Source organism: Limulus polyphemus, unplaced genomic scaffold, assembly GCF_000517525.1.
Source record: "Limulus polyphemus unplaced genomic scaffold, Limulus_polyphemus-2.1.2 Scaffold1507, whole genome shotgun sequence".
Taxonomy (NCBI): Eukaryota; Metazoa; Arthropoda; class Merostomata; order Xiphosura; family Limulidae; genus Limulus; species Limulus polyphemus.
The window spans coordinates 235,646-257,558 of record NW_013667117.1 but is presented as its reverse complement, the minus strand read 5'-3'; the positions used below and the strand labels follow the sequence as shown (position 1 = coordinate 257,558).

Genomic DNA, 21,913 nt, shown 5'->3' with positions numbered 1-21,913 from the left:
TGTCCCAGGGACTGAGCCCTGGTTGAAAGGAGTTAAGCATCAGTTATGTAACATCATTTTAGTGTCTACTGACAGAAAACACACTACTGCATAGTGGTGTGAGTAGCTAAAACAGATGACCCTTCAGGTGACCTTTGTTCCCTTTTTGGGTAAATGAATATTAAATGTTTACTCGTGACATTTCAATAGGCTAATATCCATTAAAAGTCTGCCTCAGATCTTAACCTGAATGTTCAAAAAGGAAGAATTGCAAAATTGTTTCAGCATGATGATTTGTTTAGAATTTCCTTTTATACTCAACAGTTAAGGCCAATTTTTAATTTCCTAAGCTTTTGTTTGACAACCTCATCTGTCCTATTAGTTTATCTAACAAATATTTTGTTTGCTTCTCAAAAATGCAGCTACAGCTCACTAGTTATAGTAAGACCTTATTCCAAAACATCAGATGAACGTCTTGCTCACAGATATCATTTGATAGCTCGAAAGTAAGGTTCACATTGCTCTATCATTTAAGGTACTAAATGTGTTTCATGCACTTACACGGTCTCATAACTTCTGTAACTCACAATTCACTTTGTTGAGTGTTTGACACACAAGTTATGAAGCAGTCCAATGAGAACCAAGTTGCTTGCATGCTGCAAGCATATATTATAACTTAGCCATATTTTTCCATTCCTTTACTGTTGTATGTTAATTTCTATTTTGATATATAGCCAATTTAACCATTTAAGGATGTGGAAGTACATGTTTCTATTACAGAACACAGCTACTGAACACTTCCTGTGGACACTGAGTTACATCTGTATATAGCAGGCAACCATACATCAGATCTAAACATAAAGAAATTCAGAGAACAACTAGTCAAATGTTGCTTAGTTGAACATACCTCATCATAATTGATAGTAGATGCCCTTCCTGCTCAGTTTGATTAGGGTTCATAAACTTAGCAAGCCTATGTTTAGCAACGAGCACTACTTCTTCAGTTGAACCAATATGCTGGAGATGTGATGAAATGCACATGTTCTTCACACCCAACACTTGGCACAACTTGAAGTTGGAAGTGGCTTCTTGGTTTGTGAATCTCCAAATTCTTCCAATCTTATTATCTGTTTTGCAACCACATCTGTCATATTGATTTTTGTTGGATATACAAGACTGTTTAGTTTAAGAGTTATTAATTAGTTTATTTAGTGATTTGATATTTAATGATTATTTAGTTATCATAACAAGAGTGTTAAAAGTTAATTATTTTAAAAGCAATAGTTATGACAAGGTTTGTTTCGTAACTCAATATGAGTCTTATGTTGTGTATGTAGTTAGTGTATTAGGCTTTTGTAATATTGTTGACATCATCTTACTCGAAGTTTCTAAGTTTTTCTTCTTATGTGTAATATTGTTGCTACTAGAGGGCTGAGTATTTCTAGATTCTTCTGTCGCATGTTATAAATACATGCAGATTCAGAGAGTTAAGTAAGTTAGTAAAAGTAAAGTAAAAAAAGTGAAGGTAGGCTGTATGATTGTTAGTTTAGCTGTAACAGGCAATATCTAAAGTAAGTTTCCCAGCTTGTTTTGTAATAACAGAGATAGAGGGGAATAATTTGTCTTGTTAAAGGGTGTTCTAAAGTAATTGAACCCGCCTGTGTGGACTTTTGACATAAAAGAAAATTATTTAAAGCTCTGGATATGACCGTGGTAACCCACGAGGTAACATAAGTGAATATGTCACTGATTCTTTTGTGATAAAAGAGTAGAGGAGAAATAATTTGTCTTGTCATTTGGGTTCTAAAGTAACTGAACCATGACTGTGTCGACATTTTGATGAAAAAGAGAATTACTAAAAGCTCTAGATTCAACTGTGTAACGATTTTTTTTTATACATATGTTTTGCTTGTTTTGAATATATTATTTTAAAACAAGTGGATTGTGTGCTGTCCATTTATTGTTAAAATGTATTGCCAACAAGTCAAAGACACCTACTGTAAAGAATCCAGCCCCTATACAAAAATCGGACAATTATTAGATAATATTTTGTAGACTTGGTGAAGCAGGTGATAATTACCAGCACATATACTATTTACCTCTCAGGCTTGGAGAGAGAACTAGCTAAATCTTAGATAACTTATCAGTGGCAGGAACTACAACTGTGCCTGAGTTTTCAAAGATGTGGCCCATTTTTTGTGTGGAAAATTCTCATACTAGAATATCTACACCATAGTTCAACATCTTTACATAGCTATTGCCAAATAAACATATTATGCACATTTTCAACAGCATGTGACATCCCTGATATCCTGAAGTACTTACATTATGCATAATCTGAAGTACAGATTTGTATACTATTTGCATTTTATTCACTGTTTCCACAATAATTTCCTATTCCCATCTTTATTGTATGAAGATGAATAGCATCATATTAAAGTTATATTTTGATAGTTTACACAGTGATTGGTTGTCATTCAACCATTTATAGTGCCACACTAACATATTTCTTATAGAAATACAAGCAGTAATAATAATATTCCCAGCAGTAGTGTGGCGATGCACTCACGGCTTTCAGGACAGAAATGCCACATGGCAAATATGTAGAAATCAAAAGTTTTGGCTGGTGAAGGTTATTACATACAACAGATTGAATCAAAGTTTCATGCTTGAGTAGGAGCTGTATAGAAACTCTGAAGAGAATACATGAAGCCACTAAATTTGTACTTTTTTATAATAGAAGTGATAGAGGTAAAAACAAATTGCTCATAAGTGATGTTAAGCAACTCAGGTTATTGTACAACATTTAAAGTAGATCGTACTGGAGAAACAGTAAAAGTTTGGGTTGCATCTCAGCCAGTGTTGTTGGAGATCAATACAGAATTGATAACATCTTGACTGCTGACAGGTACGACAGAAGTTTATAAATAAGAAACAAAATTAGTTTGGCAGAAATTCGTATTCAAGCAACATTTTGACCTCAAGCGTGTATCATGTAATGAAAGAATAGCTAGATGGAAAAAAAAAGAGGCTGATGGAACACCCATAACCATGGATTGACCTCGCATAGGCCTAATATGTTATCAAAGCTGTATGGGTTTATATTGAAATCGAGAATGTCAGATGGTAGTCAAACAACTTTGCTGAATTGTGGAGAATTATACTTGACATTTAGAATAATGTTTTACCTTCATACATTGAAAAATGTATAATAGCATAAAAACAAGATACACAGTTTTTTCATGCAAATATGAAATACTAGTTCATTGTAAAACTTATTCACTTTCCTTTTATACATTCTGTAATAATTTATTGTTGCTGATGTTAAATGTTACATTTAATTGCAATTAGTCATTGTTCATGACTCCTGTATATGTATCACCCATGAATTTCCATAATTATTTCATATATTGTATTTGTTATGTTAGAACTATGAGGATTATTAACTGCATCATGCTATCTACCATCTTGGTTTTTCACAACAATTACATAAATAATATCCAACACTTGTAACTGACTATACATGTGCTAGATGTTATACTTGTTTAAGTAGTACAATTGCCAGCGTAGTGGTGATGGTCATGATTCACCTTGGTTCGTGTCAAGTGCCATCTAATCAATGTCTCAATCCTTTGGTTAATTTTGCCAAAGTGCCTAATGGGTGTCCTCCCAAAAGCAGAATTGTCACTGCTCATTGTAACTGCTGCTACAATTTTCCAAGTATCTGTATATTCAGTGAACAGATGTGCTTTAATCTGTTTGTAAGACAATCCACCATTGTTTCTGTTGTTCTGACTTGGGTTGTGGTGGTGTACAGTGCAGTTTTAATTTTATCAGATTTTTAAAGTTATTTAGCTATTTTAGTTATGTATGGTCAGCTTACATAGTAAACTTCTTACTATACAAGTACTGGTTGTAATGTCTGATAATTACCACAGTTCTAAGCTGTTTCTTCTTTGGCATTCCATGGTCAGTTCATTGGACCAACCCTGTGCACTTTTGGTTAAGCTGCAGTTGAGCAAAAAACTCCTCCCCTCAAAAACCTAGCATTTTCAGGAACAGAACGTATTACACAGGTATTGCAATTATGTAAATTGGATCTTTGAAATTTAGTTGTCCTATCCAATACCATGGCGGGTGCATCTGGTACTTTGCATCATCAGCTGTAGTGTTGGGGCTGTCATGTAGCTTGAAGCTGGTTTCAGAACACACTTCATAGCTGCAGATACCACTGTTGCTAATTTTGAAATGACCATTGCATCTTAAAAGTCCAACACCATCAGAGGAGGATATATCTGAGACCCATGTGATACTGAATGGACTTTCTTGGCAGTCCATAAATGAACCTGTTGATGAGTATTTCTTTACAATCAGCAGGAGACATGACCATGAATGCTTTTCTATGTAATTTCAGGGGGACTTTATCTTGGCCCTATGGATCGTTTGGTTCCAGTTATTGAGTTTCTCCACCTCCAAGTGACCTTAGGCATGAAGTGCTTGACCTTCGAAACACATTATCATGCATTGACTATCCAAGAGTCCATCCATTTGAGAAGAAAATTTCCCTGAAATGTTTGAAAAAATGGTCAAAATCCTTATTTGTCCTACTTGAAATGCCAATGTGTGACAATGGTGCAGACACTGCTACTAGCACCTCTGCATTGTACAGCTAAGACACCACCAGTGTTTGAAATTCTAGGACATATGCATCCTCTTAAACGCACTGTTCTCTAGAAAATTCTGAAGAAGAACACTATAATGCTTATTGTTATGATCATCTTTGTATTTTGTTTCATCCTTAGCTGTTGGATAATGTCTTGGAGCATTGTTGTCATGATGGCCAGGAAGACTCCAGACTGCCCCTAAGAATTGTAGGATTGTGTCAAAATGCTATCTTCTCTGCCTAGTGGTTTCATAACTGTTTGTGACAAATTTTATTCATAACATGCCTTTCATCACTTTCTCTTGTCATTGGTGATTTAAATCACTACCTAGCAGTGCCAGGACTAGTCAACAAATGCCTAGAAGTCCCACAGAGACAACTCCATAAGTCTGAGAACTTACAATCTAATTGTTGCCCCTAACCAGTTTTTACTTATGTTCCCTAATATGGGAGGTGGCTAGGGGTTTGCAATTTCAGGATTCTTTATGCTAATAGCCAACAGAGCTGTACAAATTTTGAGATTTATATAACTTGTAAGAAGATTTTGAGGTTGTATTGAATCTCTCCAGACCAGAGGGGTGACAGGGATATTCCTCTGATTTTTGTCTTCCCTAAACAAAATCATAATTTAAAGAAACACTTCTATGTATTTTAAAGAAATTGATCGTATTGAAAAAACCTCTACTTCATTAGCAATATCAGTAAGAAAAAAAAAAAAGTTAATATACTACTAAGATGCATACGTGTTTCTTTCCTTCATATTAAGGTTTCTCAACATCAATGAATTATCAGCATAACTTCCAACAATCGTCTGCTTTGAACTCTCTTATTATAAGAAAAATGCTAAACAATCATAAAATATTAACTCAAAATAAATAAATTAATAGTACTTGCACTAAACAGTCTTTTATATCATGACAGTTGCTTTCAGAGTTCTTTCTTTGATTAGTATTGTTGCATGTTACTTTCAGATTTTGTTTCATGTTTGATATGTGTAGTATTTTTGTGTGCTACTTTCAGAGTTTGTTTCATGTTTGATATGAGTAATATTGTTGTGTGTTACTTTCAGAGTTTGTTTCTTGTTTGATATGTGTAGCATTGTTGGTGTTACTTTCAGAGTTTGTTTCATGTTTGATATGTGTAGCATTTTTGTGTGCTACTTTCAGAGTTTGTTTCATGTTTGGTGTGTGTAGTATTGTTGTGTGCTACTTTCAGAGTTTGTTTCTTGTTTGATATGTGTAGCATTGTTGTGTGCTACTTTCAGAGTTTGTTTCTTGTTTGATATGTGTAGTATTGTTGTGTGTTACTTTCAGAGTTCTTGTTTGATATGTGTAGTATTGTTGTGTGTTACTTTCAGAGTTTGTTTCTTGTTTGATATGTGTAGTATTGTTGTGTGTTACTTTCAGAGTTTGTTTCTTGTTTGATATGTGTAGTATTGTTGGTGCTACTTTCAGTTTGTTTCTTGTTTGATATGTGTAGTATTGTTGTGTGTTACTTTCAGATTTTGTTTCATGTTTGATATGAGTAGTATTGTTGTGTTTTACTTTCAGAGTTTTTCTTGTTTGATATGAGTAGTATTGTTGTGTTTTACTTTCAGAGTTTGTTTCATGTTTGATATGAGTAATATTGTTGTGTGTTACTTTTAGAGTTTGTTTCTTGTTTGATATGTGTAGTATTGTTGTGTGCTACTTTCAGAGTTTTTCTTGTTTGATATGAGTAATATTGTTCTGTGCTACTTTCAGAGTTTTTCTTGTTTGATATGAGTAATATTGTTGTGTTTTACTTTCAGAGTTTTTCTTGTTTGATATGAGTAATATTGTTGTGTTTTACTTTCAGAGTTTGTTTCTTGTTTATATGAGAAACAAACTCTGAAAGTAGCACACAAGAATACCCCTCATATAAACAAGAAACAAACTCTGAAAGTAAAACACAACAATATTACATTTTTGATATGTATGCCATTGTGGACTGAATTTCAAGTGGCATTGTTAAGAAAGTCTTACTACTTGTCTACTGTATTTTGTACAACTGATGTGTAAAAAAACACATTTTTTTCAATTTAACCTTTCAAAATTGAATGTACATTATATTCTTGGATGCATTATATTCAGGCAAATGTGGTATTTGTTTTCTAACTGCTTGAGGCTAATTGAAATCCTGTATAGAAAGACAAAAGATCACACTTAGTAGTTTCACAAATATGTGTACAAGTTTTCATTTATTATCAAATACAATTTCTAAATGCTTGGGACTTGCAAATTAAATTGTATATATATTATTCATGAACATGCTTTGTACTGCTCATTCTTGATGTACGTTAACACGTACCCACATGTTTATGTTCACTATTGGGTTGTTAATTTTTTGTTGTTTGAAAAAAATTAGTGAATAAAGAGAACTTTCCATCAGTTCTGTATGTTTGCTTTCTGTTAAAAAACACATGGGGTTTTAACCATTTTAATTGTGATTTCTGTAAGTATTATCAATTTAACTTATTTCTGCACATAGAATCAGTGACACTGAATTATGGAATTCTTCTGGGACTGCTTTATAAAAGCTTTTGATTTATAAGTTTGAAAGCTATTGCTACCATGTATAAGCAGGCTCACTGAGTAGGTGGGGAGGCTGAGGAGTTTTCATTGAGGCTCTGAAAAAAGCAGTTATAATTAAAAACATTAATTTTGATTAGATGATTATTTTCATGACAATCGATTTAATTGTAATTTTGATTAATTGCTTGTTTGAATAATCAAAAAAATAAATGAAAATTAATTTTTATTGATCAATTTAATTGCTGCTCACAGATAATCATCTTAAATTGCCAGACTCAACCCTGAATATATGATATAGTTTAATTTTTCATTTACTTATTTATGAATTTTAGGACTAGATTTTACTGACTTGTCAAATAGAAGCCACTTCTTTTTTTCTTAACACCATTTTTTTTTCTTCCAGAACAATACATTTTGGATGTTAGTTTGCTACTAGGAACTATACAGTATTAGATATTAATATTAAAATGGCATTAGAAACTCCAGTTTTCCCTCCTCAACATGAACCTCATCTTCCACCTGGGGTAGACCCTGAGGAATGGAGAAAAACTCATACCTATGAACATTATATTACTGCCTGTATTGATCTCACTGCTGGTGCTGCAGGTAAGAAAAGTTGTGAACATATATCTTACTTTTCATTATAAGTGTTCAGATAACATGTAAGTATGTGCTCATAAATTAGAAGCTTTAATAATTTTGGGTGTAAGTATAAAATCAGAAAAAGAAACCGACAGTAGAATTATATCTTTTATTTATCTTGTGTTTTTCTAATCAATATTGATCTTTGTTATTCATATGAATATCTGTATCATTTTTAATTATGCACTATTAATCTACAATGTTATGTACATGTAAGGTTATACAATTTTCATCAAAGGTGCCACAGACCAAAAATAGTAGCAGATTTAATTTTTGTAGTATTTTAAAAATGTAAACAGTGAAGGATTTTGATGAAAAAATAAGTGTTTGCAGCCTAACTTCCCAATAAAGTGCAAAGTGACAAAAGGACATTCAGCCCAATGAGATCACTCCTCTACTCATCAAAACCAACCAAAGCCTCAAAACACAAGTTACATGTAAATGTAGCCTTTTGCAACTATGTATGAACAACAGATAGATTTGAAATGTTTGCAACATGCCTTTAGTTTTGAATTCAAAACAGACAAGTCCAGAGGAGTGAGAGAAAAAAAATCTGTAGTTTACATGATTTGTATCACAAATTTTGTGCCTATTGTTTGTATATAAACTTGTTCAAAAAGATTGATACTAAGAGCATAAATCACATTCTCAAACAAACTATTCCACAAATATATAAGTAACCAAAAAGCATCTTTACTAAAAGATATGTCAGCAAGTGGACTTTGGAAGTTTAAATGTGTTGCTTTTAATATTCAGTTTTGCATTTCTGACCATTCTTTTCAGAGCTCAGATCATCCAGTAGTTTTGAAGGAAAATGAATTGCTTCCAGCAATTTGATCTTATTTTGCTGTAAATATTATAAAAATCAAATTTTTAAAAACAAATTCATTTTCAAATTTACATTAGTGAAATTTCTGTGTAGAGTTTACAAATAGACAACTTCCAACACCCATATGAGTGCACCATTTTGTAACGTCTCATCACAGGTTAAAACAATAATAGAGTATTTTTTAACGTCCTTAAGCCTTATTGTTTCAGGGGCAATTTTGTGGAATTTGTTGACTATAAGTGAATACACAGAAAGAAGAAATATATTCGGTGTTTTGATTAGATTTTGTTAAAAAGGGCTACATAAATTTTCACTACTGAAGTGTCTGTTGAAGAAAATTATTATTTACATCATGAATTATTTGTAGTCATTATGCCACAGTGTCATGCAATAAATTGCAATATCACTAAAGGTAAATGCAAAAAATAGCTTTTCTAAATACAAGACACTACAAACTCTAAGGAAATTTGTGCTCTGTGGAAGAAATAAATAGACAATTTAAAGAATGCAAAGTTAAGAATTGAGACCTTTGTTTTTAGCAAAGGTCATATTGTTGGCCACTCTAAGAACAGCAGGATTTAATATGATATCATCAAAATGTGGAAGTACTGTAATGCAGCCCTGTTTTCCCAGATTTGATATTGTTAAATCAGATCCTGTGTAGCACAACAATCTCCATAATGCAGCCCTGTTTTTCCAGATTTGATATTGTTAAATCAGAACCTGTGTAGCACAACAATCTCCATAATGCAGCTCTGTTTTTCCAGATTTGATATTGTTAAATCAAATCCTGTGTAGCACAACAGTCTCCATAATGCAGCCCTGTTTTTCCAGATTTGATATTGTTAAATCAGATCCTGTGTAGCACAACAATCTCTATAATGCAGCCCTGTTTTTCCAGATTTGATATTGTAAAATCAGATCCTGTGTAGCACAACAATCTCCATAATGCAGCTCTGTTTTTCCAGATTTGATATTGTAAAATCAGATCCTGTGTAGCACAACAATCTCCATAATGCAGCTCTGTTTTCCAGATTTGATATTGTTAAATCAGATCCTGTGTAGCACAACAGTCTCCATAATGCAGCCCTGTTTTCCCAGATTTGATATTGTTAAATCAGATCCCGTGTAGCACAACAGTCTCCATCTATGCACATTATCTACATGGATACCACTCATTTATCTCTATGGCTTCATTTAGATGCATGCTATTTATTTCTTCCTCCAGATACTCAAGCTCAAGATTATAACCAGTAGTCTCAAATGTATCTTGTGTTCATTTTTAGTAGCAGTTACTTTATTACAGAACCAAAAGTCAACCCTTCTGCTCATAAACTTGGTGATGTCACGGACTTGTTGAAAATGGCTGCTCCCAGTGCAACTTTCATCATGTTAGTTAACAACTTTAGCTATATAATTGAAAATTACTGAATTGATTACAAAAAAAAAAATGGTAGAGCTTCACATTCATATTGTAAGCTTATTTAATATATGTATGAAAATTGTAGTTTTGTTGAACTCCTTAAAACCCGTGAATCAAGTCTCTTCTTAATTCTTTTATGCTATGGATAAATATGAACTCGTTTCACAATTTAAATTTTGTAAGCCAGTACAAATCTAATAACATGCCTCTGCACTTATTCCATATGCCAAATTACTTTATTCTTTATATTTTAAAAATTTAAGTGTTATTCTATGTTAATAATTATATGCTGTATTGAGTATTATAACAAATATAATTTCATTTTTTCTGCTTAGTGTATTTATTTTATTATTTTAAGTTTTCTGACATCTAAGTGAGCAGAACAAAGTATCTGTTTGCTGATGAATAGCCACTTAAGCCAATGAAGAAACAAGTTTGAATGGTGGCAATATCTACATACTGTATATGTCAAATGCCATAATTGTGTAAATTCTACATATGTGTGTGTGTGTGTATATTTCATCTTACAGTTTTAACATTTAACTTGCATAACCTGTAGAATCTCAAAATGTTTTTTTCTGTAAAACTATTCATACCTGGTTTAATTTTGTTTTATTTATTAGTAGCTGTACTTACACTGTCTTAGAGTATGCTTAAACCATTTATTGTAGTGGGAAAATCATTTATCGAAGCAGGAAAGGTTTGTGTAAACAAACAGTCGAGTTATAATCAGGCCATGTTATATGTACCTACTTTCTTAGTCTAGGGTATTAAGTATCACAAGGATATCTATTTAATTTTTCTTTCCTTTGAATTTTCTTATCTAAACTAATAAGCTTATAATTCCGATAGAATATCTTACCTCTTCTCATGTAAAAGCTTTTCCTGATTTTGTGCTGGCCTCTATATGCGCAGTTTTTCAGTTGCCAATAGTCTTGAGGCTTCCACCTAAACTCACCTGTTCCCACATCCTACTGCTGCACTGTGTCATACAAATGAGCATGTGACACACCCTCCTAGTGCATCTGGCTCCCTTTATACTGATTGTTGAATCATAATTTCTGGATTTGGCACTCGTGTGTAACAACGCATCTTTTTTTTCACACATGAACTTTTCAGATATGGGCATTTTTTTAGTGAAAGTATCAAGGAAAACATTACCTGTTGTGGAAGTATTTATTGTTAGATGTTTGTCTTCTAACTTTTTCTGTACCTGCAGATTCTGTGGCCTTTCATTTCCACATTATTATTTAATGAGACTCAGTAACTCCCACTTTGATGTGTGACAACAAAACATTGTTCGCACTAGTCTAACAACTAAATTGGTGTCAGGTTTGTTTTTATCTGTTAGGGAAGTGATAGCTTTTATGTGGTGGGTGGTGGTGTCTGGACCTTCTATGATATGACTGCCTATGTTTTCCCATCTTCATCTTACACACACTACTCTATTGCATTATTTTTCCTCCATTCATCTTCTTTCCATGGTGATCTTCCATTCCCCTGAGAGGTTTTCAGTGGATGCTCATTCATTTCTCATCTTTACAGTGGCATGTTTATCTTCCTTGGCCTTTTCACTTTGTTTGGTTGGCCTGTTACTAGAGTTTGTTGTGGCATGATCTCCTTTTTACTCAAGTGCTTTTGTCTCCATCTCATCTCATATGCCTTTGTCTGGCTTCTTTCATATGTCAATGTGATTTTACTGGTGCTTGTTCCTCTGGAGTCGTGTGTTGGGGCTGCATGCTAATAGTCTTCCTTATTCTCACTGGTTTCGTGTGCTCCTTCTTTGCCTCTTTCTGTCTCCCATCCTCCTGCTTCCTCTCCTCTCCCTGTTCCTCTGTCTGTTCTCATCTGTCCTACTACTGCTCATAGACTTCAGTACTTTCAGTCTGGTGATGACTATCCTATAGGCTCAGGGTCAATAGGGCCTGGTTAATTTTGTTGACGGACCTTTGCCCTCCATTTGGGGTCAGTTGTTGGGTACTGATCTTGCTTCATGTTGACCTAATGGCTAAAGATGCTATCAGATGGGTTTATCATCTGTCTCCAGGATTTTATTCCTGTTTTTTAGTTATTCCTAAGGGATCCATAGATAGGCATCCGGTCATAGGTATTTCATGTCTCTGTCGGTTTTCAAGCTCCCCCAATTTACCATGGAGACTTTTCTTACCCTACAGTAATTTTTTGCTCCAGGTCTAGGGATTAATGAGATGGATGTCTCAGATGTTTATTTTCTCTTTTGGCTCTGTCCCAACAAGCCTCCTACAGCCATTTTCTTCTCCTCCTTCAGAAGGCAGCACATCTGGGTTGGTTGATCATCTCACAACCACTTAGTATCTTATTAATTTTTCAGTTCATATTTCTTTTGAGGGAGATGGAGCAATTACTTTCCAATGCTCTATCCTCTCCTTGTCTCATTGTGTGGGAGGTTCTTTCCCTTTTGGGGACTTGGGCTTCCATGGAATCCCCTTAGGCCGTGCTCACTTGGAATGCCTACAATGGACTCTGCATGTTCACTGGATCCTCACTTGGGATCCCTTGTCCTCCACTATTCTCCTTCCTCTTTCCTTACTCAAAGACTTCACCTAATGACTTGATAAAACCAGTACCATAGAGGGTGTTTCTTTTTCTTCTTCTATTCCAGATGCTCCTTTCTTGATGAGATGGGTTGCATGTCTCGACTCTCAAGTGAATTCAGGTTTGTGATCCCACAACAAATTGTCCCTTCATATCTATCTCTTAGAACTTTCAGCAGTATGTCAAACTTTGGATAATTTTCTTGGATGTCTAATGATGATCCATACAGTCAACTCAGTTATCTTCTGTATCATTTGCTAGGGGGACACTCAGTCTCATTCACTCTGTTTCCACACTCTCGACCTCCTTTTCTGAGCCCATTCTTTACAAGTACACCTTGTTATATTCTGGGTGTCCTGAATCTTGTCATGGATCATCTCTCAAGGCCCAACAAGATACTAAGTCAGAAGTGATCCCTTGATCCTTTGGTGTTGCAGTAGCTATGCTTTCGTCTGGGCACTCCTCTTCCACATGCTTTTGCCAATTGTCTCAACACCATACTTCCCCATTTCTGATCCTCTGTTCCTCATCTCCAGCAGCTGTGGATGCATTCAGTCACGACTGGTCCAACCTTTTTCTTTATGCCTATTTTCCTATTCGTCTTCTCTCGTTTGCTTTTCCTCATTCAGGACACTCTATGTCTGGTCCTCCTGATAGCCCTGTACTGGTTGGCGCAGCCATGGTTTCCTCTGTTAAACCTTCTCTGATCCACTCTTCCTCTGTCATGCACCCTACTCCTTCAACCTCACTCCTCCATTTCCCATCCGGCAGTGTCATCACTCCAACTCCACTTGTGGGTTTTGTATGGTCCATTGTTAGATGTTCTGGACTTTTCATGTGTAGCCTTTTCTTTCTCATTTCATTTGTTCTTCCTCCCTCCTTGTTTCTCAATAAAAATGGTGCATATTTTGCAGTTTGTCTCTTCATTGTGCTTTCTCTCCTTCCCTCCTTTCTATCCCTCATCTTTCCGAATTTTTGCATGGCTGCTTGACCAAAGCTTATTGCTTTAGACCATTGCTGGCTACAGAGCAACTCTGCCTAATGGGTTTCCCATTATTGTCATATATTCTCCTCTCCTTTCTATGCTCTTTCATTCTTTTCACCAATATTGTCCTCCTTGTCCTTCAAAATTGGGACCTGAATGTTATTCTCCACATCCTTATCCTTCCTCTCTTTGAGCCTTTAATCTCTTGTTCCTTGTACTATTTTTTACTTCTTTTTGCCTTGGTTGGAGGAGGCCTGACATGTATGCCATTGATGCTTACTATATTCTTTTCCATTGTTCTTATATTCTTCATTATTCTGATGATGCAATTTTCCCTAACACATCAGTGGCTCATGAAGGGAACAGCACATTCACTGCTATTTCCTTTCCTTCCATTTCTCACTTTTATTCTCGTTCTGATCTAGATCATCCCATCCATGTGGTTTGTTGTTATATAGCCTGCAATGCTTCTTTTTGCAGTTTACGCTCCCATATATTTATTTCTTGGAATTTCTCATCTCCCCGAAATATTTCTCCGATTACCCACGTGGGATGGCTATTGCAGCTCATCCGTTTAGCCTATGCTTCACTGTTTGCAGATTCACATCAACTTTTTCAGGTCACCTTTCTCCAACTTAGACACTCTCTGCCTGGCTGCTCTCTTCCATCGTCTGTTGGAAGAGATCAAACATAGTGGCATGTGGACAACCTAACATACTTTTGTCACACCTTATCTTCATCATCTGGTCATTTCTTCTTTGTGGGGATATTTACTTCCTCCCATTGCCACTCTACATACACTTTTGTGGCCCTGAATGGGTAAGCTATTTTTCTTTTCTGTCTTACCTTTATAGGGGCCCTGTTCTGTGTCTCAGGATCCCACTAAGTGGCAGTTTGTGCCTACCAGGGTATACTTACATATAAATCCATACAATGTGGTTATTTGGGTCTGTAACTCTTACTGATGAGATAGGGTATTCCAAAAGACTGCTAGAGGTATCCTCACAATATCTTATTTACTAAACAAGGCCTGATCTAAATTGTACCTATTCATGAACTGTCAGGATAGCTGCCTATTCCTCCGGTCTTAGTTGAATAAACTGGAACTGGCTTACTTTTAAAAATAAGGTTTCATCACTTTCTCCAGTGATGTGTTCCTTCAGAATTCTTACTGCATTGTCCACCCCCTTCAAGTGGAGTACAGGAGTCTTTACCATTCACCAGTTCCAAGCTCGTGGGATGGTAGACCATAGAGGCTTCCTCTTGAGTGTACCAATTCTACTCAGTAGAGAGTAGGGCAGTGGTGATCTGTTGGTGTAGATGATGCAGACCTTCCTCCTACAGAGGGAGCCAGCTGCACTAGGAGTGAATTGCACTCCTATTGGTAGAGAGCTGTCATGTGCTCATTTGCATGCTACAACACAGCAGTAATGCATGGGAACACATGAGTTTAGGTGGGAGCCTTGAGACTAGTGGCGAGTAAGAAGGGAAGCACAAAATCAGAAAAAAACTATTATGTGAGTATCTATTAGAAATACATTTTATGTGTTGGAAAATGTTAACTTTTTACATTTTGTTGAGTATTAAAGCAATAAATAAAAAATATACATAAAAACAAATTTAGTTCCTACATCTGGACTCAGGCCTTTTAGCATCAAAGACAAGGTACTCTAAACTTCATCTTTTGTGGTAATGGTGGTTGTCCACAAAATAATTATTGTTTATTTCAATTATGCATTTTAGAACACAAAAACGTATATCAACGTATACAATAGAATATCAAAAAACTACTGTAATTTAATTGGCTTTCTAACTGAACTATAAATAGCTGCTCAAAACTGAACCCCACGACTGCAGATAATGAAACTGAGACCAAATATGTCCTTTAGGAGTCAAAATGAAATAACCTTTATAAAGAAACTCATAATCAAAATGCTGCTACTTCTGTTGGTTACAAATAATTCTACAGCAAAGTCAGAGTGAATCATTCACATTTCCTGGAAGAATGGAACGGGAGAGCCATGTCATGTGGGTTTGACATTTGTTTTTACATCTCAATAAAGTAAGAAAAGTGGTGGTTCTAACTTCATCTTCTGGCTTGTCAATATCTATAGTATGAATCTGTAATTAGTTGGAGACTGAAACCCATAAAACGGTAGAAAAAAGTCAAAATGGGTAATATGGAGTGCAAGGGTGTCATATGACACAGACAAGTGAAATTAAGAAATTAAAATTTATATGGTATACAAATTTTAATTATAAACTTTTTTGATGCAGATGTTATTGATATTAATAATAAGGTTGTTCAATTAAATTTTCAATGTAGCAACATGAGGTTGTGACATTCACTTTAACTCTGCAGTGCACATATGGTTAAAAGGTTCTTTATCAGCACTGATACATTGTTTTTAGAATAGTGTCAGAATGCATGAGTGTTTTTCATTGACATTGTCAGTAGTGCATAAGTGCAAGCCATGCAGTTGAGCTAAATAGCTATAAATTTAACTTAATTTTATAGGCTTAGATCAAAAAGACCTGCCACTAGATTTTAAATTGATACAAGGTTTGGTATGATTTATAAGGTAAACCAGCAAACAGTGTGAGCATATCAATATCTAGTGATATTTTCTTCTTGTGATTCCAAAAACATTTTGACATTTCCTATAGATTTTTGTCTTAAACTGATTGTTTTTTGTCACAGGTGGTACAGCTAATGTGATGGTAGGTCAACCTTTAGACACAATCAAGGTCAAAATGCAAACTTTCCCAGAGTTTTATAAAAGTAGTTTGTTGTGCTTTCGTCAGACCATAGCGAAAGAAGGTTTTCGAGGATTGTATGCTGGGACAGTGCCTGCACTTGCTGCTAATATAGCAGAAAATTCTGTTTTGTTCTGTGCATATGGAGTATGTCAAAAGTTGGTTCAGAAAATAACAAAAACACAGAAGGTGGAGGAACTGGGACCTTTGTCAAATGCGACGGCTGGATTTCTTGCTGCTTTTTTCTCCTCTTTCAGTCTTTGTCCAACTGAACTTATTAAGTGTCGTCTTCAAGCTATGAGAGAAACAAGTTTATTAGAAGGGAATAATTCTACTGTAAAAAATATGTAAGTATACTGTAATATTGAAATTATCTTTACAGAAACTTAATTGTACTTTATAAGAGCAATTTGCCTATTCTGATGCACTGGTGTATCACTGCAGATACAACATGTGCAGCACCTGAGTAGTTGGTTCATGATGAATTCCCAACCATTTGACAGTGCAGCGCATTCTAATGTTTGGTTTATGCTCTCTTCAAGTGTTTATTTGAATTTTTCCATATCTTTGTATTATTTTCCCTCAACAAGTTTACTCTTTATTATACAATAGTGATATTTGTAACTTATTAAGTTATTCCAAAGTGGAATTATTTTATATTTCTACCTGGTTACAGAACTTATTACTTCATTCCAAAAACTTTTTCTTTGTTTCTTCCAACACAGTCGTGTTTGGTTATTAATTTTGCATTATGAAATCTAAGTTACCACTTCAGAGGTTATATGTTCTATTTGCACATTTACACTGGCTTCAGATTGCAGTACTCCATGGAAAGATTTTCAGCTTTACTTCGTTGAGAGATTAATCATCCAAGAACTGATATTTGTCAGGCCTCACCTCGAATTTAAAAGGCCACACATTTTGATATACAGTCGCAGTTCAGGTTAGAAATTAGGCCTATTTGTATTCTTTCTCCTATACCACTGATACTAGAGGTCTTTGTTATTTTATTCATCTGACTTGTATATTAATCATTCATTTAACTATACTGTTTTTCTTCCATACATCACATCTGATATATAGGTTATTGTTCATACACACTTCATTTTATAAATTCCAATTATTTCATTTTCGTTATTATACTTATTTTTAGATTAAGATTCTTATTTTGATTAGGCTTAACATGTGTCTGTTATTTTCGGTTTAGTTGTAGTTATACTTGAGAATTATCAGTAACTATGTTAAATACCTTGTTAGCTTAGGCTTAACAAGTGTCTGTTAATTTCTTACCATTCATTTCATTTATACTTTATACATCTTACCCTTAATTTTGATTGTGGGCCTCTCTGGGCTGGGGTCCACCCCACCTGCTCCCAGTATAATGGCTGGACCCATTTCAGGTGGCCCAGATTTTTAGTTTTCCTCCACTTTATCATGGATAGCATTCCAGGTCTCTACTGCAGATTCTGCTTGGCCTATTTCAGTTTTTTGTTTGTTTGTTTTAGACACATTTCACAGTATATTCCCTTCTCCTGACATTGTTTCTTTATGAACTTTTTTTGTCTCTTTTGAGATTGGGTACTTGCAAACCTTGCCATGTACAGGCTTTAATTCTTTTTGCCTTTGCTTACCATCAGGCAGATTTTTTTCTAGGTTTTGTGTCCTTCGGATCTCTGTTACTTCTTTCCATTTTCTCCCCTACTTAGTTTTGTTTTACCCTGTCTACTCTTCCACAGGTAATGTTTACTTTCTACTTCCTTTCTTACGTGTTCTACCTATATTTAGGGATTTTCATGGGATACTTCCTTTTTCTTCTCTCCATGTTGGGGAGTTTGCCATCTTCTGTTCTTTCCCTCCACACGTGGCTTCTTTCCTTTTGGGAAATTATTGAGTGGGACACTGCTGTTTGTTTCCCATCCACTGCTAATAGACTTCCGGTAAAGTTTTATCTCCACCAGTCTATTTTTTTTGGGGGGCTTCTCCTGTATACATAGTGTCACATGGGGTATCTGTCATGCTATGTTAAACTTTTTTGTTTCATTCTGAGATATTGTCATCTTTATTCTTTTACATGTCCAGCAATTTTCCATCCTTTACCTATCTTACCTATGGATTTTTTCCATTTGTCTTGTATGGATGATGCTGTTTGGGGTTCTGGATTGATCGGTCCCACCTCAATCACTTTTTGGGTCTTCTCCATTTTCATATGTAGTCTTTGATCACATTTGGATTTGCTATTTCTGCATGTCAGGATATGCCCATTGTCAAATCTATTTGTTTTTTATTTGTCTCAATCTGCTTAAATTGTGATCTTTGAAGCCAATGTTCACATACAGTGAGAGGTCTGTGGAAAGTCTGTTAAAATACATGGCTTATGATTGACTTTGCTATCACTGATAGAAACTTTTAACAATAAAAATTACAGTACCAAGCAATAGTGTGTCATCATGGTCATCAGAATGAAAATGGTGATATATAGGAAACAATTCCTAGAGTAGTTAAAATATGAAAGCCACCCACCCCAAAGAGACACGAATGTGAGGTATGGAACAGAAAAAACATATCCAATTGAAAAAATACAACAACCCTAGCCGATTGTGAAGGGAATATACGAGTATGTGAAGAGTATCCAGGTTCAGAAGTAGCTAACCAAAGCTATACATCTAATGAATAATATAGGTAAAATCACCCCCAAGAAGTTGAAGTCAGGTAAAATGCAGACCACCCCACAAAAGACATATGGTACCAGACAAGTCCAAAGGGCATGGCACAAAACTGGGACTGAATCATGTGGTGAAAGAACCTAAAACAGCATCCCAAAAATGGAAAATAAGAATGTTTAACATACTGAAGATGGAATCTGATAGAATTCCGAAAATGTTTATCCATGTCCCCTTTTTGTCAATAAACAATGTTGTTTATCATAGATTTGACAGTATTTAATTGAATGGAATTACTGTGTTTCCTATTTCTTATTCCATTTGTTAATTTTTAGTTTGTGGCATGATTGCAGAACCTGTTAATTTTTAGTTTGTAGCATGATTGCAGAACCTGTTAATTTTTAGTTTGTAGCATGATTTCAGAACCTGTTGCTGACATAAGTGATACCGTGTGGGAGATTTCCATTTCTGTGGAATGTGTGGGAAATTTCGTTCATTTGAATATTTTACCTTTGACTGTTATCAATCATATTTTCTTGTAAAGGTAAAGTTCTGGTCTATCCTTTCAGCCGTAAGTGTTTGCTTATGTAGATGGCACATGAATAGTTCAAAGTTCACTGTGAACCAAACAGATAAGTATTGAACATATGTCACATTGGTATATACATATGAGACTTTCAGAAACTTTTGTTGCAGTAACGTATATGTTTTTTAATGACAAATGTACAAAATATCATCAGTAAAATTATATGGGAATAACTTATCATTTATATAGTTTGATTTGCCTTTGATGTGTGATTAAGCTATATGTGCTAGAGTACTGTATGAAATTTCCCTGATTATTTTGAGTGTGTAAATACTGTTTCAGATGTGGGGACTTTCACTTTTACATGTATTTTGCTTGTATTTGATACAGATAAACAGCTTTAGGTTCATGTTTTTGAAATCTGCATATACGTACATGATATAAGAAAAAATTCACTAAGAATAGTTTGTGGTATTTGAAAATGTTCATGCTTTTAGAATATTTAGGGTTCGTGTACTGATTTCTGTGTTGATACATGTATATATCTGTTCATGGAAAAATACCGCATATTCTTTTCTCTTTTAGCTGACAAAGGAAAACATTTTCTTATTCACAAACTTTTGACACCTACACTTGTATATTTTTGTATAGTGTGCAAGTAACTTGCTTTGAACTATGTTTATCTTATTCTTGCACTCATCACTCATTGTCAAGGGTCATTTCTCTTTGGTATTTCTAGGTCTTCCCATGGTTTGTGTTTACCGGCGAATTCCTTTAGGTTTGACCTAACAGGCTTGCTGGACATATCAGTCATGTGAAGATGTAGAGGTATGGAAGACTGTAACCAGGGTGACACTGAGATAATAAATTGTGCTGGAATTTATCATTGTCAATAAATAAAGTGCATTGATTCATTGCCAAACTCTTTTGTCCAATCTCCTTGTAATTCAGTCAAGGTAAAAATTCAGAAGTCAAACTGCAATATATTACCTACTGAACTTATTAGGGATTACTATATTTGCTTGAAAGAAGTCAGTGTACCTGAGCATACTGTTGGCTTGATTACTTGTAAAGATGTGCAAATGTATACTTGTAGTATCATTTCCATATCTGTTTTGGTGCAAAAACAATATTCAATATTTGCATCTTCAAGTGTGATGTATATAGTTATGTCTGTTTAAACTTTTGAAAATATTTCCTTTATATACTTTACATAGAAATGAAAACGTACATTAATCATGGTGATTTTGTTGTTACTGATGAAAATATCTTTAATAATCTAAAATATCTTTACATTTATTAACACATAATGCATACCTCTGGGGTGCAAATTTTTTCTCAGTCCCACAGGGCTATTTAAGCTGGAAAAAAGATAATTGGCTAAACTTTTTTTCATTGATTCTCTCATAATGTAACGGAGCTAAATCCGGGGTTTTCCTGTACCTACTGGATGGAGGATCTGTTGAATTTATTCAACGTAATGATGATGGTAATTTATGTAGTAATTTTGTTCTTGAACCTGAAAAATGTTATGAATCTTTTCAGAAAGGTTGGGCAATAAGGTCTGTTTAAGGAAAAACTTATGGGAAAAGTATATTCATCATCATATAGATGATGTGAAGCAAATGTATGATGATGGAAATGTAAGTGATAAAAAAAAGGGTCCTGGTCGCATGCTTGAAAAGTTGAAAATGAAGTACCCCTCTTCATTGAATCTACCATCTGAGAGCAAGATTTGGTCGGCAATCAGCGCCATTATTGCAAAAGAAAAAAGAGCAGAAAATGGCCAACTTTCAACTTGTATATGTTTTCCAGATGTGCTTTCAAATATCATCAATGATATTCTTGATGCAAATGGAAACATTGCACCAGAGGCATGCTATGCAGTGGTTCTGGAAAGATGATACAGGAGGCAAACCCCACTGAAGAGTTCCCTGGTGAGAAGAAAATAAAAATCAAGATCAACCAAATCAAACAGAAAAAAAGAAGAAGGAAAGACAAGCAGCTGAAGGAGGAGCTCAAGGAGGCATTTCATTATGCATTATGTACTTGTTTGAAGGTCAACATAAGTATTCATCCCAAAAACAACATAATCGTAAAAGAATTGTCATTTATTTGCATGTATTGTCATTTCTCTGCATTTATTTTCATGAAAGAAAGAAAGAATGAAAAAGCAAAAGAACAAGAAAATAAAGAGAAAAATGACCTGAAATGACTTTTCCAGAAGTGTAGCTGAAATTGCAATTTTTAAACAATCATACAATATTGAGTATTTATGCCTAAAAAAAAAAACACCCTTGAAAATGTTTTTTGCTGTTCTATT

The 21,913-nt window shown here is 34.7% G+C and overlaps 1 protein-coding gene across 2 annotated transcripts in view; it reads left to right on the top strand.

Moving 5' to 3' along the window:
- LOC106463869 (mitochondrial ornithine transporter 1-like) overlaps window positions 1-21,913 on the top strand; it is a 50,857-nt gene that overhangs the window by 10,686 nt on the left and 18,258 nt on the right. Inside the window, exons 3-5 of one of the 2 annotated variants that reach the window (XM_022391500.1) lie at window positions 1,298-1,306; window positions 7,598-7,800; window positions 16,349-16,751. In XM_022391500.1, the coding sequence (XP_022247208.1) occupies window positions 7,662-7,800; window positions 16,349-16,751 (542 nt within the window). In that variant the 5' untranslated portion in view covers window positions 1,298-1,306; window positions 7,598-7,661. The remainder of the gene's footprint in view (window positions 1-1,297; window positions 1,307-7,597; window positions 7,801-16,348; window positions 16,752-21,913) is intronic. The other variant, XM_013923950.2, reaches the window with a different exon arrangement.